The sequence below is a fragment of the Chrysemys picta genome, unplaced genomic scaffold, assembly GCF_011386835.1.
Source record: "Chrysemys picta bellii isolate R12L10 unplaced genomic scaffold, ASM1138683v2 scaf325, whole genome shotgun sequence".
In the NCBI taxonomy this organism is placed as follows: domain Eukaryota; kingdom Metazoa; phylum Chordata; order Testudines; family Emydidae; genus Chrysemys; species Chrysemys picta.
Window position 1 is genome coordinate 43,621 of NW_027053032.1, and position 27,380 is coordinate 71,000.

The 27,380-nt window shown below is 57.4% G+C and overlaps 2 protein-coding genes across 3 annotated transcripts in view; one reads left to right on the forward strand and one right to left on the reverse strand.

The window, feature by feature from the left end:
- The window catches only part of LOC122173223 (maestro heat-like repeat-containing protein family member 7), a 38,585-nt gene extending 36,134 nt beyond the window's left edge, over positions 1–2,451 (reverse strand). The window contains exons 1-2 of one of the 2 annotated variants that reach the window (XM_065579471.1): positions 2,272–2,451; positions 1,211–1,311 (exon numbers count right to left, since the gene is read on the reverse strand). In XM_065579471.1, the coding sequence (XP_065435543.1) occupies positions 1,211–1,311; positions 2,272–2,386 (216 nt within the window). In that variant the 5' untranslated portion in view covers positions 2,387–2,451. The remainder of the gene's footprint in view (positions 1–1,210; positions 1,312–2,271) is intronic. The other variant, XM_065579470.1, reaches the window with a different exon arrangement.
- Positions 2,452–13,359: 10,908 nt separating this feature from the next.
- On the forward strand, positions 13,360–26,303 carry LOC135978586 (voltage-dependent L-type calcium channel subunit alpha-1S-like; the record flags this gene model as incomplete). Its single annotated transcript, XM_065579472.1, has 3 exons — positions 13,360–13,862; positions 25,294–25,452; positions 26,098–26,303. Coding segments are annotated over exons 2-3 (324 nt in total), but the record flags the coding sequence as incomplete, so codon positions are not given.
- Between the last annotated feature and the right edge of the window lie 1,077 nt (positions 26,304–27,380).

The following is a 27,380-nucleotide window of genomic DNA, read 5'->3' on the forward strand; positions in this document are numbered from 1 at the left end:
TCTGCTAGACATTAATGTCTCATTGGATTGTATGTGCTATCGTTGTATGTGAAATTATGAAGTTCAGCTATGTCTGTGTTCCTGAAACACGTTGTGAGGTTCAAAACAGCCTTTCAGGTACAACAGTAAAAACGCCAAACAATGGCTTATTGAGGAAATGCACATAAGCAGCAGGGTTAGCCCAGGAACTGTCCACAATAGAAACCTCTCCGAGAGAACGCTACACAATGGGAACCGTTGGACCCAGGTCACAGCAAAAGAGTTTTCCAGCGGGTGGGAAGAGGAGATAAAAGGGGAACAATGACATCGGGGGGGGACCTCACGCTCCCTGCAATAAGACACATGGAAACACCTGAGGGACAAAGATTGAACTATGAGAAGTGATGGTGCCAGGCTGGAGAGAGATTCCTAGCCTGTGTAAGAAAACCTGGGAAATCCAAGCTGCAAAGCCAAGGCAGCTTGTCCCTTAAGAATCTGCCCACCTGTTTATCACTCAGGGTGAGAATTTGCTCATGTAGAGCCTATCTATCCAGTGTGGAAAGCTTAGTTTGCGTGTTGTGTTTATTTACTAATGCAATCTGCTTTGTACCGTTTGCTATCTCTTATAACCACTTACAAGCTACCTCTTGTAGTTAATAATCTTATTGCTTGTTTATACCATAACCCAGTTTGTGCAATTAGCAACTGGGGGGAGGGGCAAAGAGTTGTGCATACCTCTCTCCACATGGAGGGAGGGGGCGAATTTCATAAAACCTTTGGGTCTGTACTCCAAAGGAGGTGGGCACCAGAGTACTGGGACAAGCCCTTTCACCTGAGTCTTCCCAGAGCTGATCTCAGTGTCTGTGTCTTTCTGCAGCTGGGCGTGGCCCTGCCTGAGTGTATGGCTGGAAGAGGCTTGTGAGCCTAGCCCAGCAAGACGAGGTAAAGGGGGCCCAGGCTGGCAGAACAGGTGGGCTCGGTGGTAGCCCGGTACAGCAGGTGGCACCTCAAAGGGGGGCAACCCGTCACACTAGGGACTGTAACTCAAGACGGGACTTTTTAAAATGCTGTAGTTTAAACAGGAATTATTTGGGGGCAGGTCCCTGGCCTGTGTTATACAGGAGGTCACAGTGGTTCCGTCTGGCCTTAGAATCCATGCATCATCTGGAGAAGGGCAGATGTGCATGTGGACAGGGCACTAGCTGACAGGTCAGAGGAGGGCTCTTGGTACCTGGTCATTGCCCTTCAGAAAGGAGTCTATGCATTCCAGGGCCTCTCTCTCCTTCCAGTTGTGCCCCTTAAAGCAGGCGGTGCTACATGGCCATGGTGAATCTGATCAAAGACAGAGCAGTGGTAATACCTGGGTCTGCCAAGCTGCAGTCTGGGTGACAGAGATCTTAGAGAAAACCCTTGCCCCCACTCCCGCCCCAGCAGGGGAGCAGGGTCTGGCACAGCGATCCCTGGCTTCCCCACCTCTTTGCTGCCCAGCCCAGCAAAGACCCAGTCGGAGCCCTGGTTCCCAGCGGCCACCCCACTTCCCCGCCCAGCATGCAGGCTCAGTCTGGGGATTTGGGGAGCGCCACACCTGGAAGGAGGGACGATGTCAGGCCATGAGGGGTGTCCCCACTCTCCGGCCCATTGCTGGAGGGGGCGGAGGGACTGGGAGTGAATCGGTCTGGTCCTTGCAGCAGGAGAGAGAACTGCTGCCCAGTCTGCATGGGATATGGGGACCCAGGGCCTGCCCGTTCTGCTTGTTCTGACTGCCTCTCCTGCCACCAACAATCAGCCAGAGGCACTGGGCTCCCATCGTCAACACTCCCCCCAAATGCCCTGTGCTGCGACATGCGACAAAGGAGCCAACAGATGGGGCTGCAACATCAGGGAGCATCTTACGCTCTGGCCGGCGCCCTGCAATCCTAGGCTTTAACAACCCACCGTGCACCAAGCATCCCCTTCGACTGGTGGAAAACATCCTCCGACCCAGCAGCGTGACAGATTGGGGTGGGCGATTCAGTCAGTCTCCACCTGATGCTTCTGCCGCTATGCCCCGATCAGCTTTAGTGGCTGCAGCTGCTGCCAGCAGGAGGGGCCATTCCCCCCTGCCTGGGTTTTCCTGTCTCTCCATCTCGTGGCAACCCAGAGCAGTACAAGGTCTATGGAGTCTTCTCCCCACAATGACACCCTAGTCTTGCCCCCCCAACCCCCACAGGGGCCAAGTCCCACCCCAATGCAGGGCCATGGCCCCAGCCATTTTTGCAGCCCCCTCCGCCCACCCAGAAGGCGCCCACTCACCGGGATGGCGCGCACACTGCTGCTGCTGCCATTCCCTCCTCTGCCGACTCTTCCCTGGGGGAGGTTTTGTCTCCTCCCAGGCACGCCTGGGCTCTGGGCGGCCCTCCTCAGCCATCCTACAAGAAGCCAGGACAAGGCATTGCTTGTGAGTGACGAGAGGCGATTGCCCCGTTCAGCATCAGGGCCAGCCCAGTTATTTCTGTCCCACCAGCACCTACAGATGCCAGCTGAGCTCAGGGCCCTGTTGCACCAGGTGCTGCAGACAATCCCTGGGCTGGAGGGCTCAGACTCTAACTAGCCAAGGCAGCCAGCAGGGAAACAAGGGAAGGGATGTGCTCAAAGTCACCCAGGATTAGAACCCAGGTGTCTGAACTCCCAGGCCAGCAGCCCATCCCACAGGCCAAACGGCCTCCTCTGGGTCACTCCCACCTCTCCTTCTCCTGGTTCACAAGCTGCACAGCAGACAGGCTGGATCCAACCACTCAGGATTCTTCCTGCCCAATGAAATGACCCTGATCCCTTCCCCAAGGAATATTGGGGCCGTGGCAGTTCGCAGGTGGGCGAGGCCAGCGGGGTGGGGGAGGTGGGGCGGGCTCGTGAGCAGCAGGAGTTGCTCAGACACACCCGTGAAGGGGCAGGAGCAGAAGGCAGGAGAGCGGCAGGGAGGCTGGTACCTTCTCATGCAACCTCGGTGTGGCTGGCGATGCAATGGAAAAGCAGAGGCGGGCAATAGAAGATTCTCCTACCTGGAGTCAGGAGTGGGCAGAAGCTGGCGTGTATATGGGCCACCCACTTTCTGCTGCCGGTGGCGGAGCTGAAATGGCTGGTTCAGCTTTCCCAGCGGCACGTGCCAGCTCTCGCTCTGCCAGAGCCAAGCCTGGCAGTGAGGGGATGAGGCTGTGCCAGCCAGCAGGGGGCGTGTCACAATGGGCAGGCGAGTCACAAGCCAGTCAATGTGTGACTGCCCAGCCATGGGCTGCCCCAGCCCAGACTAGTTCTGGCCTCGCCGGGGCTTTAGAGCCTCTCCTTCCCCACCGGGGTCATGGGAGGGACCTTCCGCTCCCCACAGTCACAGACTTTAGGCCAGAAGGGACCGCTCAGGTCATCTAGTCCCAGCTTCTGCGGACCCCAGGCCACAGCCCCTCCCCGCGTCCATACAGCTGGAGCCGGGGGCGGGGGGGAGGTCTCCAGATCCCCGAGTGGGAGAATCAGTTCCATCCCGGTTCCTCCTCCTTGTGACAGCGCAGAACAGGGGTTCCCGAACGCTCCCCTCCCCCAGCTCCCAGCCCACGCGGGCGGCTCTTTGTGCTTGCCCAAGCTGCTGGGCGCCTTGGCCGTAGGATGTAAAATGGCCCCATCTCTGCTTCCCCTCCCACCGCGGCAACAACACAGAAACTGCTTTCATAGCACCCCCCCCCCCGCCCCCGCCCAACTGAGTCTCAGGCCTTGCTAGCCGCTCAGTGCCATGGCAGCCCCAGGAGACGATTGCTGCGGGAGTCTCGGCTCAGGGGGAGGCAGTGACTCCTAGAAGCAGGGAGAGCAGCAGCACCATAGATCAGGGAGGTCTGGCAATGCCAGTGGCTGGCTGGAGTCTGACAGCCCAGGCACCCAGAGCAGACAGTCAAAGGCCAAACCCCTCTCACCACCAGTTCTGTAGCTCCCCCTTGCCTTTGGTGTGTCTTAGGCACCATCCTGGCCCTCATCCCCATGGCATCAGAGCACTGTCCAACCTCGATTGCATTTATTCTAACCTCCCCCTGCAGGGCAGGGCCTGGCTGCTACCTCCACTGAACAGACAGGAAACTGCAGCACAGAGGGAATAAGGGATTTGCCCGAGGCCACACAGAGCATCTGTGGCAGAGCTGGGAATTGACTATGGGTCTCCTGGGTCTCAGGCTGGCACCTTCTCTTCCAACCTCCTGCCCCCTTTGCCCCTGGTTCAGTGTGAGCTGTGAGAGCTCTCTGGGGCACAGGAGCTGGCTGGTGCCCAGATGGAACTACATTGCCTATTGCACATATCTCGCTTTTCCCAAACATTGAGTCTGCTGCTACAACCATACCAGGGCCCGCCAGGATCCTTGCAGCTGGTCAGTGCTAAGTTTTGAACTGTGCTAAGTAGGGAAGACAAACTAGATCTTCCATCACTAGCGCAGCTCTGTGTTACTGGGGACTCACTGCTGGCTCAACCCAACCAGCCCTCCTCACACGGAGCCTGTAAATCCTCCAGCCCTGCTGTTCTCCTTTGTATTTCGGCAGTGCCCAGAGGGCTCAGTCCCGGATCAGGGCCCTGCAGTGCTAGACATTGTACACACACAGCCCGATTCCCCCCACGCTTGGTCTCCTGAATGGCTCCTGCCCCAAGGAGGGACGGCTCTATTCCTCACCCAATGTCTCCTGCTGGCAGAGATGCTCTGAGAGACGTCTACGCTCTGGGTCTCTGGGCTTCCCGGGCTGGGAGGCAAGCGTGGCTGTCTCCGGGCGGTTCTGCTGACTCTCCAGCAGCTGCACTTCAGGTGTCCTAATGCAGCCCTAGTCCTCTCCAGTGCTCAGGGGCACTGTCCTGGCATCGGACTGTCCTGATAAATAGAACAATGGCTCCTGGCACCCTGAGAATTCCTGTTCCCCTGGCAACCTCAGTGCCATTTCCTATGGAAGTGATGGTGTCAGCAAAGGTGATGGAGGTGGTCAGGCCTAGTGGTTGGAGCTGGACTCAGGGGACGGGGCAGGGCATGGGTGGAGCAAGGCCGGAGCAAGACCAGGGCTGGAGTAGGACTAGGAACAGGGCTGGAGCAGGCTCAGCCTGTTGCCAATGTCAGGCAGGAGCGAGTTCCTGGCCCTGGAGTGATGTTGAACAGACTGAGCTGCTGCTGTGAGACTGATATACCTGCTCTGGGAGACACAAGGCCAGTTCCTGGCTTGTGGATTAGCTGGAGCCCAGCACAGGAGGGAATCAGCACCTTACAGATGGCTCCCGGGACGCTTGGCTCCCGGCCCTCTGGGTATTGACATGCCAGGTGCAGGGGGCAAGGTGCAGCGCCAGGGAGGAGATTGGGGAGGCAGGAGCACTGAGGTGGGGCTGAGCGGGCAGGTGCTGAGGAGCTGCGGCTGGCTGGCCAGCAGAGAGGAGGAGCAGCAGCTCGGCTCTGGAGGGCCCAGCTGCAGCTCCACACAGGGCGCTGCCAGAGCCTGGCAGGCGGCTGGCTGAAGTGGCACTTTGTGATCTGGCACGGGCGGGAGCTAGCTCCCCACAGCTGAACGCTCCGCAGCACCGGTGGATTCAGATTCAAACCAGGATCTGGCTCCAAATTCAAAGCTGGCCCCTTCCCCCGATCTGGAGCAGCTCGCACCGTCTGGGGGTGGTTGATTTCACAAGAGAGGGGGCTTCCCACAGACTCTCCAACTCCCTCACTGTGAGGAAGTGGGACTGTTCTTAATGTTTCCTCTGAATACTGTAGGGGTGCCTCAGCTTCCCCTATGCATTTCTTAAGTCTCTAGGTGTGGGGATAAAGGCCAGTGTGCAGAAATGGCCAACACTCTGTCTCCTGGCAACTAATGGCCGGGCCCTTCCCCCCTGCAAGGGGATAGCTAAAGGTGTTGGAGAACAAAGAGATCAGGTGACCTCCTGGCCCGGGAAAGACACAAAGGCCAGAGAAAGGGGCTGGAGAGTTTCAGTTTGGAGCTGGCTGGGGACGAGGAGTGAAGTGCAGATGTGGGTGTCTGGCTCACTGCCCCCCAAAATGGACCCAGCTGAGGGGTCCTGTTCTCTGTACCTACAAGCTGTTTTAGACCGTGTTTCTATCATCTAATAAACCTCTGTTTTACTGGCTGGCTAAGAGTCACGTCTGACTGCGAAGTGGGGGTGCAGGACTCTCTGGCTTCCCCAGGACCCCACCTGGGCGGACTCGCTGTGGGAAGTGCAAGGAGGGGCAGAGGATGCTGAATGCTCCAAGGTCAGACCCAGGAAGGTGAAAGCCCTTTGAGTTTCTGGCCCAGAAGACAGTCTGCTCACAGAGAGGAGACTTCACCAGAGTCCTGAGTGGCTTCATAGGGAGCAGCTCCAGAGCATTGTCTGGGGACTCCATGACACACACCTCTCATGCTTCTTCCCATTTGCCTTTAATCACCCCCACATGGCCCATGTTGGTCACCAGCTACCTCCCTGTCTGGACCCTTACCTGGCCCCATCATGGCAGTGGCTGAGCACGCGGGTGTTGTTGTATTTAGGCTCTCAACCCCCCGCATGGAGCAGGGACCTGTTCTCCCTAGTTTGCTGAGGCCCAGAGCGACAGGGACTCACCTGATCTCACACAGAAGACTTACAGCAGAGCTGGGAACTGAACACCGCTCTCTTGAATTCCAGCCCAATGCCTCATCTACCAGCCTGTGTCGCCTTCCCGTGCCCTGCCACCAGCCCCGCCAAACCCTCCTCCCTGTCTCCGTTAGGGTGACCAGACGTCCCGATTTTATCGGGACAGTCCCGATTTTAGGGGACTTGTCCCGCGTCCCGACCTTACATCGGTCGGGACGCACTTTGTCCCGATATCGGGGGGACCGCGGCACTGCTCACGTCTTCTTCCGGGCCCTGGGGCAGTGCAGTTGAGTTTCTGCTGGGCTGGCCGGCCGGCAGACGCCTGCAGAGTGCTGCAGCCCCACTCCCCAGGCACGCACAAAGGCAGGGGCGGGGCTTGTAGGCACCAGCAACGAGCCCCCCCGCCCCTCAACCTGACCCGTGCCGGAGCTACGCAGACAGGAGCCAGAGGGACGCTCCCTCCTCCTCCCGCTGCCAGCCCTGTGAACATGGCTGCAGCACGGCCCCGCTTCTCCCTCCTGCTCCTCGCCCTAGTTGCCCTGCTCCTGCCCGCACAGTGGCCCCTCTGCTTGGCCGCCAAGCATCTGGACCGGTGCTTCGCTGAGTGCAAGCGCTGCACCGACCCAGAGTGCAGCAGTAAGTGGGTGCGGGGTGCTGGGGTCCCCGGACGGGACCTGCCTGCTGGATCCTGAGGCTAGCACTGCGGGGGGGCTGTGCCAGGCAGGCTCTGGGAGGGAGGACGGGGGGGGTCCGATGCTGCTCTGGGTAGCCCGTGCGGGATGGGATGATGATGGTGCAGGGACGGGAGACCCATGGGGAGGCCGGGGTGTAGGCAGTGCTCTCGGGGCCGGCCCTTGGGCAGGGCCATGGGGCCGCACTTGTGGGCACCGCGATCCGGCCATGAACCGGATGTTTTTCCGTCCCTTTAAAGGGCCAGTAGCCCAGCGTCCTGTCGGGCGGGTTCTCCCACACGTCCCGGTCCAGCCCCAGTGCGGGATGTGAGGGGAGGCGTGTGTTTGGTCATCGGCTCCCCAGCCCCATCTGCAGCGTTGGTACGTTCCAAGCGGAGCGGGAGGGGAGGCAGTTGGCCGAGAGCGGGTGGAGGGAGGGGGCTGGGGGACGTGGCCTGAGCGCACCCTCTGGTGCTGGGGGGGGGGGTCAGGCGCGCACAGGGGAGGGGCTTGTTCCCCTCCCCCCCCCCCCGCGTCCTGATTTTTCACTTCTGTCATCTGGTCACCCTAGTCTCCGTCCCCTCCGGGCTGGACTGGTGTGACCCCTTCTGTCTGGCCATCGCAGACTCCCTCCTGTGCGCATGCCGCTGCCCACTTCCTCACTGGCACCAGGCTAGACAGCCGGCACCGGGGCACTTGGTAGACGTGCGCCGCCCAGCCAGGAGCTCGGGGAAGGCTCGGTGTGGCTGGCGATGCAATGGAAAAGCAGAGGCGGGCAATAGAAGATTCTCCTACCTGGAGTCAGGAGTGGACAGAAGCTGGCGTGTATATGGGCCACCCACTTTCTGCTGCCGGTGGCGGAGCTGAAACGGCTGGATCAGCTTTCCCAGCGGCACGTGCCAGCTCTCGCTCTGCCAGAGCCAAGCCTGGCAATGAGGGGATGAGGCTTTGGCAGCCAGCAGGGGGCATGTCACAATGGGCAGGCGAGTCACAAGCCAGCCAATGTGTGACTGCCCAGCCATGGGATGCCCCAGCCCAGATTAGTTTTGGCCTGGCCGGGGCTTTAGAGCCTGTCCTTCCCCACCGGGGTCATGGGAGGGACCTGTGATGGGTTGGATCACAGAAACCCCCCGGGAGCTGCCACCTGATGTGCCAAGACTACCTCTGCTCCTGTTTTCCCTGCCAGCTTGGGGCCCCAGAACCCTGTCTTGCTGAGCCAGACACTCCCGTCTGCTCCAACACAGACCCAGGGTCTGAATTACTTGCCCCAATGCTGCAGGTTTACCTGAAAACAGCTCACAGAAGTGTGCTGGTCTTTAGCACTCAGATGCCCAACCCCCATGGGGTCTAAACCCAAATAAATCCGTTTTACCCTGTATAAAGCGAATGCAGGGTAAACTTATAAATTGTTCACCCTCTATAACACTGATAGAGAGATATGCACAGTTGTTTGCTCCCCCAGGTATTAATACATACTCTGAGTAAATTAATAAGTAAAAAGTGATTTTATTAAATACAGAAAGTAGGATTTAAGTGGTTCCAAGTAGAAACAGATAGAACAAAGTAAGTCACCAAGCAAAATAACATAAAATGCACAAATCTATGTCTAATCAAACTAAATACAGATAATCTCACCCTCAGAGATGCTTCAGTAAGTTTTTTCCTCAGACTGGACACCTTCCAGGCCTGGGCACAATTCTTTCCCCTGGTACAGCTCTTGTTGCAGCTCAGGTGATAGCTAGGGGATTCTTCATGATGGCTGTCTCCTCTCTTCCACCCCCTTATACAACTTTTGCATAAGGCGGGAATCCTTTTGTCCCTCTCTGAGTTCCCACCCCCTCCTTCTCAAGGGAAAGACACCAGGTTAAAGATGGATTCCAGTTCAAGGGACATGATCACATGTCACTGCAAGACTTCATTACCCACTTGCCAGCACACAGGTATAAAGGAAGACTTACAGGTAAAACACAGCCATTTGCAGACAATGGTCCTAGTTAATGGGAGGTTTCAGAGTAGCAGCCGTGTTAGTCTGTATCCACAAAAAGAACAGGAGTACTTGTGGCACCTTAGAGACTAACAAATTTATTAGAGCATAAGCTTTCGTGGACTATAGCCCACTTCTTCGGATACATACCGAAGAAGTGGGCTGTAGTCCACGAAAGCTTATGCTCTAATAAATTTGTTAGTCTCTAAGGTGCCACAAGTACTCCTGTTCTTCTAGTTAATGGGAGTCATCAAGATGCCAAATCACCATTAATGGCCCACATTTTGCATAATTACAATAGGCCCTCAGAGCTATATTTCATATTTCTAGTTTCAGATACAAGAGTGGTACATTTATACAAATCGGATGATCACACTCAGTAGACAATAAGCTTTGTAATGATACCTTACAAGAGACCTTTTGCACGAAGCATATCTCAGTTACATTATATTCACTTATTCAATGTTTATAAAACCATACAGACTGCACAATGTCACACCACCGCCCAGGCTGGCGCTGGGAGGCCACCTGTGAGATTCAGCTCCCTGCCCAGTCCAAGGCTCCAGCCCTGCCCTGTGATGCTGAGCCAGGGCAGCAGGCAGGAAGGCCGAGTGCTGTAGACAACAGGCTGCCGAGCTGGGCCCCATCCCTCAGCAGGCTGGGATAGGGCTGGCCCTGCCCATGCCCTACTGTCCAACCTTGTTCCTAGCCCATCCCAGTGGGCCCTGTGGGCTGGCCCCAGCCTCCATGACTCAATGTACCCGCCGCTGGGGCTCCCCTACATTCCAGATTCAGCAACTGCCCTGGAATTCAGCAGCCGTTCGCCTCTCCTGAGCTCCACCCCAGGCCTCCTGGCTCTCCCCTCGGGCTGCCCTCCATCCGCCCTCTGCTCCGGGCCAGTCACCCGCTTGTCGCCATCCTCCCCCCAGCCCTTCGGCCAAGCCTACACAGTGTAGTTAGCGCCTAACAATTCTCCTTCCTCACTCAGCTCCTCCATCACCTGGCTCTTTCTCTGCACCTCCTCCTGTGGCGTTCTGCTGCTGAAGGGCCTAGACCGGCAGAGGGGCATCCAGAGGACGGGCTGAGGCCTGAGGAGCCAAGTTCTCCCCAGCAGCGCGGCAGGGTGCCCGGCTCCCCCGCGGCACAGCTCCCGTTAGGGCTAACCCTGCAGAGACATGTTGGCAGCTGGGAGAGAGAAAAGCTGTTTGCTTTGCTGCTCTGCCAGCAGCTCAATTTCCTGGGAGGTTGAAAGCCCTCAGCCAGCTCCCACGCCCAGTGCAGGCTGGTGAAACCCAGACAGTGCTAGGGGCTGGCGGGGAGGGGAGCGGGGACAAGGAAGGGGAGAGAAAGGGAGCGAATGAAGGGAGGGGTGGAAGGGCAGAGGGGGGAGGTGAGGCAAGCAGAGTGCTGGGGGGGGGACAGAGAAGGGGGGAAGGGAGGGGTCGGGGTTCCCGGGAATGATGTGCAGACAAAAGCTCCACCCAGGAATCTGCTGCTGCTGCCTAGCCAATAGCTGGGAGATCCGCTGTGCAGGGGTGGGGTGTGCAGTGGCAAGGGGCAATTCAGCGGGATGGGATGTGCAGTGGGCAGAGGGGGGCTGTGCAGTGAGATGGGGTGTAACGGGCAGGGGGCTGTGCAGTGAGGGGGTATAGTAGGTGGTGGGGTCTGCCGTGAGCTGCGGTGTAGCAGGTGGGAGGAGCTGTGCAGGTGGCAGAGGGAGCTGTGCAGTGAGGGGGTGTAGCAGGCGGGGAGCTGTGCAGTGAGCTGGGGTGTAGCAGGTGGGAGGGGCTGTGCAGTGAGATGGGGTGTAAAGGGCAGGGGGCTGTGCAGTGAGGGGTGTAGTAGGTGGTGGGGTCTGCCGTGAGCTGCGGTGTAGCAGGTGGGAGGAGCTGTGCAGTGGGCAGAGAGGGGCTGTGCAGTGAGGGGATGTAGCAGGCAGGAGAGGCTGTGCAGTGGCAGAGGGGGCTGTGCAGTGAGGGAGTGTAGCAGGTGGGAGGGGCTGTGCAGTGAGATGGGGTGTAGCAGACAAGGGGGCTGCGGAACGGTAGAGGGGGCTGTGCAGTGAGATGGGGTGTAGGAGGCAGGAGGAGCTGTACAGTGAGGGGGTGTAGCAGGCGGGGAGCTGTGCAGTGAGCTGGGGTGTAGCAGGTGGGAGGGGCTGTGCAGTGAGATGGGGTGTAATGGGCAGGAGGCTGTGCAGTGAGGGGGTGTAGCAGGCGGGAGGGGCTGTGCAGTGAGATGGGGTGTAACGGGCAGGGGGCTGTGCAGTGAGGGGTTGTAGTAGGTGGTGGGGTCTGCCGTGAGCTGCGGTGTAGCAGGTGGGAGGAGCTGTGCAGTGGGCAGAGGGGGGCTGTGCAGTGAGGGGATGTAGCAGGCAGGAGAGGCTGTGCAGTGGCAGAGGGGGCTGTGCAGTGAGGGAGTGTAGCAGGCGGGAGGGGCTGTACAGTGAGATGGGGTGTAGCAGACAAGGGGGCTGCGGAACGGTAGAGGGGGCTGTGCAGTGAGATGGGGTGTAGGAGGCAGGAGGAGCTGTACAGTGAGGGGATGTAGCAGGCGGGGAGCTGTGCAGTGAGCTGGGGTGTAGCAGGCGGGAGGGGCTGTGCAGTGAGATGGGGTGTAACGGGCAGGGGGCTGTGCAGTGAGGGGTGTAGTAGGTGGTGGGGTCTGCCGTGAGCTGCGGTGTAGCAGGTGGGAGGAGCTGTGCAGTGGGCAGAGGGGGGCTGTGCAGTGAGGGGATGTAGCAGGCAGGAGAGGCTGTGCAGTGGCAGAGGGGGCTGTGCAGTGAGGGAGTGTAGCAGGCGGGAGGGGCTGTACAGTGAGATGGGGTGTAGCAGACAAGGGGGCTGCGGAACGGTAGAGGGGGCTGTGCAGTGAGATGGGGTGTAGGAGGCAGGAGGAGCTGTACAGTGAGGGGATGTAGCAGGCGGGGAGCTGTGCAGTGAGCTGGGGTGTAACGGGCAGGGGGCTGTGCAGTGAGGGGTGTAGTAGGTGGTGGGGTCTGCCGTGAGCTGCGGTGTAGCAGGTGGGAGGAGCTGTGCAGTGGGCAGAGGGGGGCTGTGCAGTGAGGGGATGTAGCAGGCAGGAGAGGCTGTGCAGTGGCAGAGGGGGCTGTGCAGTGAGGGAGTGTAGCAGGCGGGAGGGGCTGTGCAGTGAGATGGGGTGTAGTAGGCGGGGGGCTGTGCAGTGAGGGGGTGTAGCAGGTGGGAGAGGCTGTGCAGTGAGCTGGGGTGTAGCAGGCGGGTGGGTCTGTGCTTTGAGGAGCTGTAGCAGGCGTGGGGGGGCGGGCTCTGCAGGCGGGGGAAGAATGCCAAGCACATACCCTTGGTAACAGGCCCAGCCCACACATTGTCATTAACCCCTTCCTGTGGTGGCTGTGGCCGAGGCTGTGTGTTCCATGTTCCGTGTTGCACACCTGGGACATGGGGCAGGGACTGGGGCTGCTGACTGATCCCTGGCTTCTCTGGTTCCCTTTCCCAGGAGGCTCTCTCCAAGATTCCCCTGGGATCTATCCCTGGTGCAGGAGCAGGGAGGTGCTCCTGGGGCGAGATCTTTGCCTGGGGAGCACCCTGCTGCCTGTCTCTGTCGGCCTCTTGTGAGATTCCAGGCTCCCATCCCGGGCCGGTGCAAGAAGCGATCGGGTTTTATTTGTTTTGGTTGGAACAAAGTCGCCTGGGCTGCAGTGGCCTTGGCTGGCTCGCTGCTCCCGTTCGCCACCAAAGCACCCTGGTGGGCACAGCCTAGCACTTGTTCCCGAGCCCCTCTGGGCCCATCTCCCCAACCCCGTGGCCCCTGGCTGTGGGGAGGGCTTGGCTCTGGGACATGCCCCTTCCCTCCCAGCTTTTCTCCCCTGCCCGGGGAGCTGGGGGTATGGCAGGGTGAGGAGGAAGGACATAGTGGTGCCATCTGCTGGGATCCCAGGGCGTGCTCTGATTGCCCCTGACCCAATCACAGCAGAGTGGCCTTTGCCTGGCAGACGGAGCCCAGCTCCTGGGTCTGTGGGGCCATGCTGGGCTCTCTGCGTGGGTGCCCCAGGGCTCACCTCCCTGTCCTTGACCTTAACCAGGTGTGACAGAATACAATGGCTGTGTTCACTTTGTACTAATGTCCATGCAAGGGACGCCTTGTGGTGGGTCAGTTCACAACTCATAATTTGCTGATCAATAATCCGATGGCAATGTGCACGGAGCGGTGTGACCTGTGACCTGCTAAACACAAGCTGAGCTCCCGGCTAGAAGCATGTTGTCCAGAGAAGTCTGGGGAGTGGTTGAACCAGTTCCTCGGAAACAAAGAGCGAGCTGACGCCTCAGCCAGGTGTAAACAGGACCGATGGATCGCTACCTACTAGGTGGCCATTCTTTGGCAGGAGCAAAAAATCGACATTTTAGCAAAGAACCAGCATGAAGTTCCCACCCATACAGCCTGCCTGGTGCCTCGCTCCCATCGGGAAATGCTTCTCAAAGGGGGACAGGACTATAAAAGGAAGGGGCAGATCCCCCTCAGGCACCCCTCTCTCTTTCCCTGCCCATTGCATTCACTGCACCTGAAGCGACGAAGGTAGCGTTTGTTGGATCTGGAAGAGGGGTCCCATCCTGAAGAGGTTGGTCAGTCAGACTGCGGAAAGCACGTGGTGAGAAAACTTGGTTTTGAATCTAATAGACTGTTAAGTTGGGCACCAGAAGCGTTTTATCTTTATTTTTCTTGTAACTGTGTCTGACTTTTCTGCCTCATTGCTTGTACTCATTGAGAATCTCTCTTTGTACGTAATACACGTGTTTGATCTAATCCAGCATGTTCCAGTCGTGTCTGGGTAACTCCATTTGGGGTAACAACTCGGGTGCATATTCTTCCCTTAAAGGAATAACGGACTTAGTAGATTAGTACTGCCCAGCCAGGAGGGGGTTGGGCACCACAGAACATGCATTTCTGGGGGGAACTGTGGGACAGGGGGTGTGTTGGGGTCACTCTGTGAGAGCCCAGGTGTGGCTGGCTGCCTGCAGCACACGCAGACATGGCTGGGAGTGATTTCCACGCTGAAGGCTCCCTGTTGGAGGCGACAGGAGCAATACAGTGGAAAGGGCACCCCAGGGTGCAGGGCAGGGGTGACTCATTGGTCTGGCTGGCACCCTGGCATGTCACACCCCAATGGCTGGTTTTTGCAAGGGTCGGGGAATGTGACTGACCCTGATGCCCTATTGCTTGGGGGAGGGGAGAGACCGCAGGGCTTGGGTTCTGTGCCCATGTCAGCTGGACCCTCTGGGAGGAGCAGGGGCCTTGTGGGATGTGGCTGGGGTTGGGAGCTGGCTGCGGCTGGGCTGGGGTTGGGAGCTGGCTGCGGCTGGGCTGGGGTTGGGAGCTGCCTGCGGCTGGGCTGGGGTTGGGAGCTGCCTGCGGCTGGGCTGGGGTTGGGAGCTGCCTGCGGCCGGGCTGGGTTGGGAGCTGGCTGCGGCCGGGCTGGGTTGGGAGCTGGCTGCGGCCGGGCTGGGTTGGGAGCTGGTTGCGGCTGGGCTGGGTTGGGAGCTGGCTGCGGCTGGGCTGGGTTGGGAGCTGGCTGCGGCTGGGCTGGGGTTGGGAGCTGGTTCCGGCCGGGCTGGGTTGGGAGCTGCCTGCGGCTGGGCTGGGTTGGGAGCTGGCTGCGGCTGGGCTGGGTTGGGAGCTGGCTGCAGCTGGGCTGGGTTGGGAGCTGGCTGCAGCTGGGCTGGGGTTGGGAGCTGGCTGCGGCTGGGCTGGGTCGGGAGCTGGCTGCGGCTGGGCTGGGGTTGGGAGCTGGTTCCGGCTGGGCTGGGTTGGGAGCTGCCTGCGGCTGGGCTGGGTTGGGAGCTGGCTGCGGCTGGGCTGGGTTGGGAGCTGGCTGCAGCTGGGCTGGGTTGGGAGCTGGCTGCAGCTGGGCTGGGGTTGGGAGCTGGCTGCGGCTGGGCTGGGTCGGGAGCTGGCTGCGGCTGGGCTGGGGTTGGGAGCTGGTTCCGGCTGGGCTGGGTTGGGAGCTGCCTGCGGCTGGGCTGGGTTGGGAGCTGGCTGCGGCTGGGCTGGGGTTGGGAGCTGCCTGCGGCTGGGCTGGGTTGGGAGCTGCCTGCGGCTGGGCTGGGTTGGGAGCTGGCTGCGGCCGGGCTGGGGTTGGGAGCTGCCTGCGGCTGGGCTGGGTTGGGAGCTGCCTGCGGCTGGGCTGGGGTTGGGAGCTGGCTGCGGCTGGGCTGGGTCGGGAGCTGGCTGCGGCCGGGCTGGGGTTGGGAGCTGGTTCCGGCTGGGCTGGGGTTGGGAGCTGCCTGCGGCTGGGCTGGGTTGGGAGCTGCCTGCGGCTGGGCTGGGGTTGGGAGCTGCCTGCGGCTGCGCTGGGTTGGGAGCTGGCTGCGGCCGGGCTGGGGTTGGGAGCTGCCTGCGGCTGGGCTGGGTTGGGAGCTGCCTGCGGCTGGGCTGGGTTGGGAGCTGCCTGCGGCTGGGCTGGGTTGGGAGCTGCCTGCGGCTGGGCTGGGGTTGGGAGCTGGCTGCGGCTGGGCTGGGGTTGGGAGCTGCCTGCGGCTGGGCTGGGTTGGGAGCTGCCTGCGGCTGGGCTGGGTTGGGAGCTGGCTGCGGCTGGGCTGGGGTTGGGAGCTGCCTGCGGCTGGGCTGGGGTTGGGAGCTGGCTGAGGCTGGCTGGGGTTTTCACCTTCTTGTACCTCCCTGGGGACCTGGGCCGGAGTTAAAGCAGAGACCCAGAGCTGAGAGGCTGCGCTCAAAGCCCCAGCCGCTGGGCCTTGCTGACCCCCCCAGGAAGCGCAGGGAACTGTCCCCAAGGGCAGGAAGAGCTCTGGGCGCTTTAACACAGGCTTACAAATAGAACAAGCTCCTGCGCTGTGAGAGCGAGAGGCCAATGGGGGCCGGGCTCGGCCCACTGGGCCGAGCTGGGCAGGGCTCCCCGACACCACAGCACAGAGCGACGGGCTCTGGCACCCGCTTGGGCTTCCATGAACATGGGGAGAGAGGAGAGCCCGATGTGGGGTGCACAGGCAACTGCGTGCAGGACCTCTGGGAGTTCAGGCAAGCTTAGGGTTACCATTCGTCCGGATTCCCCCGGACATGTCCGGCTTTTTGAGCTAAAAATAGCGTCGGGGGGGATTTGTAAATGTCCGGACTTCCCCCCCCCCATGCAGAGCGCGCGCGGCTAACAGGGCAGCTGGCCGGATGGTGTCACTTACATGGGGCTCTGACAGCCGGAGAGAGCCCGTCCTCCACTTCCCCCTCCTCCCCCCTGCAGCTGAGATCACTCTCTCCCTCCCTCCCTGCATTCGCAGATCGCCTCCGGCAGTCTGGAGCTCCTCCCCCGCCAGCCAGCCTGCCGGGAGAACGGCTCACAGAGACGTTAGCCGAAGGCCAATGACAAGGGAGCCAGGGGGTCGGAGAAGGGGTAGGGAGGTTCTGGAGGGGGCAGTCAAGAGACGGGGGGGGTCTGGAGTTCTGGGGGCGGGCTTTCTGGGGGTGGGGGTGTGGATAAGGTTTTGGGCAGTCAGGGTACAGGTAGGGGGTAGGGTCCTGGGGGGCATTTGCGGGGGGTAGTTAAGGGACAAGGAACAGGGAGGCTTAGGTAGGGGTGGGGTTTTGGAGGGCAGTTAAGAGCAGGGGTCCCAGGAGGGGGCAGTCAGGGGACAAGGAGCAGAGGGGTTTAGATGGGTCGGGAGTTGAGTTTAGATGGGGCGGGGCTGTCAGGGGGTGGGGAGTGGTTGGATGGGGCGTGGGAGTCCCAGGGGTCTGTCTGGGGGTGGGGGTGTGGATAAGGGTTGGGGCAGTCAGGGTACAAGTAGGGGGTAGATTCCTAGGGGGCCAGTTAGGATTGGGGGAGGGTCTCAGGAGGGGGCAGTCAGAGGACAAGAGGCAGGGAGGCTTAGGTAGGGGGTGGAGTCCTGGGGGGCAGTTAGGGGCAGGGGTCCCAGGAGGGGGCAGTCAGGGGGACAAGGAGCGGGTGGAGGGTTGGGGGTTCTGAGGGGGGAAAGTGGGAGGGGCAGGGGTGGGGCTAGGGCTGGATGGGGCAGGGCTAGGGCAGGACGGGGCCGGGGCTAGGGCGGGGCTCCTCCCGTCCTCTTTTTTGCTTGCTGAAATATGGTAACCCTAGTGCTGAGGCTCCAGGAAAAGAAGCCAGGGCCTGGTTCTCCTCTCGCTCCCCATTCACACCGGCATAATCCGATTGGTGTCACACCTGATTGACAGTGGGCTGAGTAAGGAGCACAGGACCATGCTGTCCACAGACACTCCTATCCTCCATCAGTCTCTATAGCACTAGGTGCCCAAGAGGCAGTGTGGTCTAGTGGGTGAGGCACTGGGCTGGGCGTGAGGAGACCCAGCTGTGCCACTGCGCTGCTGGATGCCCTTGGGCAACCTGGGGGTTGTAATGCCGTTCACTGACAATGGCCTGCTGCCCCCCTGTACCGACAGATGGCGTTGTGACCTGGCACACAGGGCGTCTGTTGCTGTGCCGTGGAACACAGGGGAGTCCACCAAGAACTTGACCCCTGGCAGCACTGGCTCACACACTGTGTGGGTCAGAAAGTGGGGAGACTTCCCAGCCAAGGGAGACCCAGGGTCCCTGCAGGAGGAGGGGGTGGGATGAGCGGGGACTGGAATTTACACCCCTCTCCAATATCTGAACTGCCGTCACTGCTAAAGGGGCATTTTGAGCTGAGGTGCCAGGCACAGACTGGCAGGTTGGTGTGACTCACACACCCAGGGGGCGTGTTGGCCTGGCAGGAGGGATGCTTACATGTGTACTTGGCATGTAGGACGAATGGGTATCAGAGGCGTGAGGGTCTATCCTATCCATGCATGTCTGGATCCTGCAGGTCAGCACTCTGGCTGCCAGATTTAACTGGGCCATGGCCCATGTATGAGCAATTCCCTGCATACATCCTACCCTGGAAACCCTAATGCCTGCAGTGTCACCTACCTCCCTGCCTTGTCCCCTGTGTGTTGCCAGCGTGAATACTGTGGCAGAGGGGAGAGTAGTCCACTGGCAGTAGGAGGGGTGGCCTACTGGACAGCTATGAGACAAACATGTGCCACATGGCTAGCCAGTGTTGGTCTATAAGACCTTGCTACATGGAGTGTATGGGCTGTGGGTACAGACCCAAAGAGACTTGTAGAAAGCAGAGCCGGGGAGGGGATTCTGCTCTGCTTAAAAAGACTATAGAGACAAGGCGGGTGAGGGAATATCTTTTATTGGACCAACATCTGTTGGCAAGAGAGACAAGTTTTGGTGCTACACAGAGCTCTTCTTCGGGTCTGGGAAAGGTGCTCTGTACTAAATACAAGGTGGAACAGATGATTTAGCATAAGTAGTTAACACATTCACCCACCTAGTCTCGCACATATTCTAAGGGACCATTCAAGGTGAAGTGGCCCGTTACCACCTCTGCAGTCATGGGACAAACAAAGGGGGTTAGTGGGTTACAGATTGTTGTAATAAGCCATAAATCCAGTGTCATAGACTCAGACTTTAAGGTCAAAAGGGACCATTAAGATAATCTAGTCTGACCTCCTGCAGAACGCAGGCCACAGAATCTCACCCACCCACTCCTGTATCAAACCTGTGTCTGAGCCATTGAAGTCCTCAAATCATGGTTTAAAGACTTCAAGTTGCAGACAATCTTCCAGCAAGTGACTCATGCCCCACGCTGCAGAGGAAGGTAAAAAAACCCCAGAGCCTCTTTATTAAGATGGTGATTTTTGGTGTCTAGGAACCTTATGAATTTAAGCTCCCAGGCTCGTCTTTTGAAAGCGTCGTGCAGGTTTCCTTTGAGGTGGAGAACTGAGAGGTCAGATACAGAGTGGTCGTTTGGTGAAAAGTGTTTGCCCGCAGGTGATTGGGTGTTTTTGTTTTTTATCATTTTACTGTGCAAGTTCATTTGAGAGTGTAGTGATTGTTTGGTTTCACCCACATAGTTGTTGTTGGGCACTGGGTGAGGTACACCACATGTTGTGATAGGCATGTGTAGGACCCATGGATCTTGAAAGGTGTGTTGTGTGGGGTGTTGGTCATTGCAGCAGTGGAGCTATGTCTGCAGGTTTTACATCTGTTGTTCTGGCAGTTCTGGTGCCACTTTGAGTCTGTGTGTCCTAGTCCGTGAGGAGCTCGCTTCTGATGATGAGTTTGGAGAGGATGGGGGCCTTGTTTGAAGGCCAGAAGAGAGAGTTCAGGAAAGCTCTTTCAGGAGGTGGTCCCCATCGAGTATAGGTTGTAACTGTTGGATGATGTCCAACATGGGTTCCAGTGTGGGGTCATTCCTTGATGTGATCTGTTTCTCTGGTGGAGTGCCCTTGTTTGGTGAAGGCAGTTTTAAGTCTGTAGCCCAGACTTCATAGATTTCCACCACACCTTAATCCATTCTATAAGACCATGTTTTCAGTATATATACTTTGATCCTGCTTTGAGCAGGAGATTGGACTAGATGACCTCCTAAGGTCCCTTCCAACCCCGATATTCAATGATTCTAACTCCTTACATAATATCAGTACATCCATCTCACAATGATATCAATAACCAATGTGACACTGGCTTTCTGTGGATACCTCTCATGACATTCTTGGGTGAATGAGAAGGTGCATACTGGCCTCAGGGTACACCTGTACCCCTCTGTACCTCCTTGTTGGTTGGCATTAACAGGTTCTCGGGTCACAATATGGAATGGGGCTGCTAGCTATACAGTGATACCTGGCATGTTTGCTGTCTGTGTGGAGGTGAAAAGGGAGCTACATGGGCTTTGGCCTGATTTCTTGCACATCACCTAGAGGCGGGAGATTTCAATCCTGGGTCCCATCCTTTGTTAAGGTGAATTCACTCTTTCAGTTCTGGTATTTTCTAATCTACCAGTCAAATGAATACTTAGGAAGATATGTGTGGGCCAAACCTGGCATGCACCCCTATTGATGGCAGCAGGAGATGGGCATCTGTCTTAGAGTCTGGCTCCGAAGAGCATTCAGGGTGTAATACCAGGTGGGGTCAGGATTTCAGCGGCCCCCAGAGCAAACTGAAAGTGGGGAATCTCCCAGCCCTGTTATTGTGGGGTGTGAATGTAAAAACATAAATATAAATACCTCCCCTCCCCCCCAATAACTGGCTGGATCTAAAGTATTTAAATCCTGACCTGGAAGAGGCCCCAGCAACAGGCAGTGATTAGCGTCAGCTGGGGTGGTGGATAGGCGGCCGGCACTGCTGTGCCCGGTGCAAAACGCAGCAACTATTCTGGGCCCTGATGGCCGCAGGCAGCTGCGCTGGGTCAGTTGAAGCACCAGACAGCAAAGCCTCTGGACGAAGGCAGGAGAGGAGGGGGGCAGCATCCTCTCTGCCCAAATGGAGTTTAGGGGTTTTCTCCCCTTCCCCTGGTTTGCCAAACCTCAGTTTCCTGCCACTAGTGGGGGCAGGAACACAAAGGGAGCTGGAATTAGGGTGACCAGATAGCAAGTGTGAAAAATCGGGACGGGGGTGAGGGGTAATAGGTGCCTATATAAGAGAAAGCCCCAAATATTGGGACTGTCCCTATAAAATCAGGACACCTGGTCACCCTAGCTCGAACCCATCAAGCACAGCCCTGGGCAAAACCAGGGCTCAGTTTGGGTTTCGATGGGAGCGAGGGGCCCCACTGATGGGAAACTGGCTGAAGTGGGGGAAAGGGGCTCTGCTGGGGGGCCTGGCTGCAGTGGACGTGAGGGGCCCAGATGGGAGAATTGGCCTCAGTGGGGCTGGGGGCAGCTAGGGGGACTAGCCGCAGTGGGGGTGAGGTGCCCAGCTGGGGGGACTGGCCACAGTGGGAGTGAGGGACCCAGCTGGGGGGACTGGCCAGAGTGGGGGTGTGGGACTCAGATGTCATATTCAACTGTACTTAATAAAGAGGGACAAGATCACGGTGGAATGGAGCAGACGGGGCCGGGCTCAGGAGGAAGACAGAGGCTACTTCTGGGGGGATTCTGCACCAAAATTTTAAAAATGCTGTGCCAAAATTTTAAAAATTCTGCATATTTTATTTGTCAAAATGACACAATATAATCACTTTAGTTTCAATTATTTTGGTAATTTATTTCAAAATACCTGTCAACAAGTATGTCAACAAAATGCAGACAACAGCAAAAAAGATTCTTCCAGGAGTAGAGAATTAAAGAAACCTCTATGATGACCCAGTTCCAGTTGAGGGGTGCTGGAAGGAGTTGTGTGGGGCCCCCCCAGAGCCCAGACACCTGCACTCCCGTCCCCAGAGACGAGCCACACTGCACCCCCTGGCCCAGACACCAGCACCGCCTTCCCGCAGAGCCCAGCCGCAGGGCACTCCCTGCCCAGAGACCAACACCCCCTCCCCGCAGAGCCCAGCCGCAGGGCACTCCCTGCCCAGAGACCAACACCCCCTCCCCGCAGAGCCCAGCCGCAGGGCATTCCCTGCCCAGAGACCAACACCCCCTCCCCGCAGAGCCCAGCCGCGGGGCACTCCCTGCCCAGAGACCAACACCCCCTCCCCGCAGAGCCCAGCCGCGGGGCATTCCCTGCCCAGAGACCAACACCCCCTCCCCGCAGAGCCCAGTCGCGGGGCACTCCCTGCCCAGAGACCAACACCGCCTCCCCGAAGAGCCCAGTCGCGGGGCACTCCCTGCCCAGAGACCAACACCCCCTCCCCGCAGAGCCCAGTCGCGGGGCACTCCCTGGCACAGACACTGGCACCCCCAGAGCCTTTACTCCCCACAGCTTCTTTACTGTCCCACCGGGGACATGGTGTGGTGCAGCCGTGTCCTTCCTCAGCCTTTGCCAGAGCTGGCTGCATCTCCAAGGCCCTCTCCATCCCTGGGAGAATGAGCATCAAAGTGCTCCACTCTGCAGAGTCCAGCGGCCCCTAGTGGCAGTTAGAAATTCTGCAGTGGCAACTATCAGGGGGTAGCCGTGTTAGTCTGTATTTTGAAGTGAGGTTTTTACTCACGAAAGCTTATGCCCAAATAAATCTGTTAGTCTTTAAGGTGCCACCAGACTCCTTGTTGTTTTTGCAGTGGCAACGGAATTCTGCAAAATTGTGCATTGTGTGGCGGCGCAGAATTCCCTCAAGGAGTAAGAGGCTGTGCGTGAGCAGGAGCAGCAGGTGTGGAGGTGACCTGGGAGTTGGCTGTGGAAGGAATGCTAGCTGGGTACAGAGTTATTGGGAGGCTATGGATGCAAATCACATGCAGATCAGCAAGCCACTTAGTGAGAGAGTGGGGGGCTTCTCTTAATAGAGTATTAAACTGGTTTGCTCCGTTTTCCCTCTTAACAACAGGGGATACGTGAATTAGAGATTCTCACCCAATAGCAGTATTGCCAACCTCAAGAGATCAAGAATCATAGAAGATCAGGGTTGGAGGAGACCTCAGGAGGTCATCTAGTCCAACCCCCTGCTCAAAGCAGGACCATGACTCACATCCTCTAAAATCATGTGATTGGCCCCACAATCAGTGAGATTTTTTTTAAAAAAAATCATCAAACTCTGTTTTTCAATCTGTCTTTTCGCTTTCGAACTCTCCTCTGCTTGTGTGTGTGTGTGTGTGTGTGTGTGTGTGTGAGAGAGAGAGAGATAATGTCCGGTTGACAAGTCAACCTTTAATGAACACGTGCCTCTCTCTGGCTGCTTGAATGGAAGCTGCAAGTAGACAGACATACTTCAGGAGAATTCAAAAGGAGAAGATGCAGAAGATGTTGTATTTGGGCTAGTCCTCAGTACCAAGAGATTCATTTCAATATAATAGTCGTGCTTCTGGTAATGGTATCTCCTTATGAGGATGGAGCCCCTCAAAAGTATCCATTCCAAAATGGAGAGCTACCGTAGAGGGAAGGCATCCATGCTGGTTGGAAAAAGGGGAGAATGTATGGGAAGTTCTTGTACACAGGTGTTGCCTGCCCAGAACTGGGCCCGAGATGGCAAACAGGGGGTTCGTTGCCCGGTGTGCTTGGCACCAATAAAGACACCGAGGGGAGAAAGCAAGCCAAGTTTATTTCAGAGCTCTGAAATGGCACTAGGAGACCGGCATGTCTCAAATCTAGTGCAACAAATACAAACAAATTTTACCTTTTATACTTCAAACTGTTTGCATACATCTCTTTGTCTGGCTGTTCCCCCTTACCCCTCTCTTCCAGACAACTGTTACAATAAGCTCTACATAAGCTTGTGAGAAAACTTTCTCAGTCTTTGCGACCTTGAGTTAGACGCCTGCAAACTAACTACCCCTCCTTTCCCTCGCTTCTTATCTCTATTATTTCTGCTAGTGTGAGTGAAACTGCAGCCATCTGTTAAAAAGCTGACATTACATTTCTGCTTCAGCCTACTTCAGAGCATGTAAGCAGTTAGCACAGAAGTAGGTGAGAGTTCCCAAGATGGAGTCACTGTGGTTCAGGTAGGCCCAGAGCAAAAGAGCTTCATCAGCACTTTTGGCCTTCCGCTCTCCGGAGTTACCTGGTAGCTATACCTAGTGGACCCCAACACAGGTATAACCCTAAGTACTCAGTGGAGAGCTCTGTCCTGTGACAAAGTTACAATATGATAGAAAAACCTAATTCACACACATTTAGAAATAGACTGAACAAGGCCTATAACATGGAGCCGGCAAATGAGCAATGAACAGCTGAGAAACACAAAGCATTCTCTCTGTGCAGCACGTTTTCCAATGATTTTTGAATAATGAGGTGAGCTGTAAAGATCTTGACACGTAAGAAGATCTTTACAACAGCAAGCCCCTTTCAGAGCTTTTCTTAGCTCAGTGCAGTAGTTACAGTCATAATCCCTGAATATGATTTTTAAAAAAAAATAATCAATTCAGTCACATTCAAAGCATTTCAACAATAAATTAAACCGTCTTCTGTTGTTGTATAATTTTGATAACTACATACGTATGTACATGATCCAGTAATTACAATGAATAATTTGGTTTTTAATTAATAATTGTCCAAATAACTATAAATAAATAATTTTTTATTTTAAATAGACTTCTCTTTCGCAGCCTCCCCATCCCCCCATCAGTTCAGGCCCCACATCAGTCCCCAACCCCTCAATCCAGCCCCCGGAGCCTCACCTCTGCTCCCCCTAGGTTTCCTCGCCCCCCTTTCCCAGGCCTGGGGGTTGTAGTGGGGTCCCCTCTCATCTCCCCTTTCCCAGGCTGGGGGGTTAGGGATGGCTCCCTCTGTCCCTTTCCAGGCCAGGTGCTGGAGGGGAAAAGAGCAGAGGTCCTGCCCTGTCCATGTTTTTCACAGGATGGGAGGAGGGAATGGAGCCAGTGCTGGCTCTGCCGGCTTCCAGCAGGACCAAACTTCGCAAGGGGGCTGTAGCTTCTTGCATCAATTGACAAGCTGGTGCCTGCAGCTGGCCCTGTCTAGGGGGGAGGGGGAAGAGCGAGGGCACGGCAGGCTCAGGGGAGGGGGCAGGAAGGGGTGAAGTGGGGGCAGGGCCTATGGCAGAGCCAGGGGTTGAGCAGTGAGCACCCCCCGGCACATTGGAAAGTTGGTGCTGGTAGCTCCAGCCCCGGAGTCGGTGCCTATACAAGGAGCCGCATGTTAACTTCTGAAGAGCCGCATGTGGCTCCGGAGCCACAGGTTGGCCACCCCTGATCTAGATAGTCCCAGTGCTAGTGCCCCTCGCGGAGATATAACCCACCAAGACCCAGCATGCGTCAATCCCACCATAGTCTGTTGTGAAAGGAGCTGGTGGGGGTCACCCCAGTGTCTAGGAGCCAGATGCCCCCATCGTGAGACCATCTCCCAAGGAGATGAACTGCGGGGACTCAGCCTTCCCCGATCCCTCTGGGGCAGTGTGAGGGGGCCTGGAGCTGCTGCTGCCTGTAATGGGATTGAGAGATTTCAGTCACCAGGGCTTTCCTTCTCACACCCCCCCCCCTCCTGGGACATATAGGGACACATGCTGGGGAGGAAGGATGGCCTAGTGGTTGACACCAGTGAGAGCTGGGCCCAGGTCCCTCCCTCTCTTCCCTGTCATGTGCTGCGGTGGCGAAGCGGTTCAATGTGTCTGTGAGACGCCGTGCTGCCAGTTAGCAGGGGAGGGGAGTGTGACCTGTTACCCTTCTCTCTCTCTCTCTCTCAGCTGCAGTCCTGCAGGTGGTCCTGAACTCCATCATCAAGGCCATGGTGCCCCTGCTCCACATCGCCCTACTGGTCCTCTTCATGATCATCATCTACGCCATCGTCGGGCAGGAGCTGTTCAAGGGAAAGTTGCACAAGACTTGCTACTACATCGGGACAGGTCTGGAACGTGGGCGACCCTCCCACCAGCCGGGGGGGCCATGCCATAACCCTCCCAGCCACACCATATAGCCATATAACCATATGACGTGGCTGGGAGGTGTATGCCATATCTGGGGGCGTTATATGACTACATGGCATGGCGGGGAGGTGTATGGCATGGCTGGGAGGTGTATGGCATGGCTGGGGGCATTATAAGGCTATATGGCATGATGGAGAGGTATATGGCATATCTGGGGGCATTATATGGGTATATGGTGTGGCTGGGAGGGTTATGGCATGGCTGGGGGAGTTATATGGCTATATGGTGTGGCTGGGAGGGTTATGGCATGGCTGGGGGCATTATATGGCTATATGGCATGGCTGGGAGGGTTATGGCATGGCTGGGGGCATTATATGGCTATATGGCATGGCTGGGAGGTGTATGGCATGGCTGGGGGCGTTATATGGCTATATGGCATGGCTGGGAAGGTTATGGCATGGCTGGGGGCATTATATGGCTATATGGTGTGGCTAGGAGGTATATTGCACTGCGCCAGAGCCCTCCTCTGGGTGGGGCTGGGGGCTAAGGCACAAGCAGCAGCAGGAGTGTAGTTGTCCTTCTCCTCTGCTCAGCCTGACTTCTGTGCTTCGGTTTCACCCTCAGATATCATTGCCAAAGGGGAAATGGAGAAGCCATCCCCGTGCACCACCACCGGCCACGGGTATCACTGCACCCTCAACGGCACTGAGTGCAGGAGTGGGTGGCCAGGGCCCAACAACGGCATCCCCCATTTTGATCATTTTGGCTTCGCCATGCTGACTGTGTACCAGTGCATCACCATGGAGGGCTGGACGGAAGTCCTCTACTGGGTAGGTGAATGCCTGAGCCCGCTGGCTGCGAGGGAGGAGACGCCGGCACGCTCTTTGAACAAGAACATGGTACTAAGCGGGTTGGGCTGGCCAGGCTTCCCAAATGGTGGGGATCCTTCCGGGGCAGCGAGCCCCGCAGACTCTGCAGCTACTGGATGATGTATCCACTGAGCAATGAGCTCCCAGGGAGAAGGTGGCACCCGCCGGTGCAGCAGAGTGTTTGAACCCTGCCTAGCCAAGAGAGTCCCTGTCCAAGTACCGCTGAGACTCTCAAACGAACCCCACCCTTGCCTTAAAAGACAGGAGCCTGGTGGGAGCGAGTCCTCGGACGGCTCCTCAGCTCTGGAGCTCAGGTATAAGCGACCATAAACTTGCCCTCCAAGTCACGAAGAATGGTAGGGGAGGAAGGATGGTGTGACGGCTCAGGGACAGGCTGGGAATTGCAGAGCTGAGTTCCAGTCCCGCCTCTGCCTCTGGAAAGCGCTTGGTGTGTTACCCTTCTGGGCATCCTTTGTTCCCAGGAGTGTGGGCTGAGGGCAGCTTGAGACACAGGTTGCTGGGCCAGTGTCTGATATTGTATCTGGTGGCTTTTAATAATACCACCACCTAGCTCTTATACAGTGCTTTTCACCATTAGATCTTAAAGCATTTCACCGTCATTAACCCCCCCTGCCCCACTCACCCCCCGGGAGGCAGGCAGGACAGTGCTATTATCTCCATTGCACAGATGGGGAGCTGAGACCCAGAGGCTAAGTGACTTGCTCAAGGTCACACAAGGAGTCTGTGGCAGAGTATGGAGTTGGGTCTTCAAAGCCTTAAACTAGTGCCCTAACCACTGGGTTCCTGGGAGGAAGGCTGGTCAATGAGTAGGGACAAGTCTGAAACCCGGGAGACCCAGGTTCAATTCCCTGCTCTGCCACAGACTCCCATTGTGACCGTGGGCAAGTCTCTTAGTCGCTCTGTGTCTCAGTTCCCCATGCGTAAAGACTGTGAGGTGCTCAGCTACTCCAGTAATGGGCTTACCTGAGCCAGGTGGATTTGGTTCTCCCCCTGGATCTTCATCTGCCTCTGTCCTGC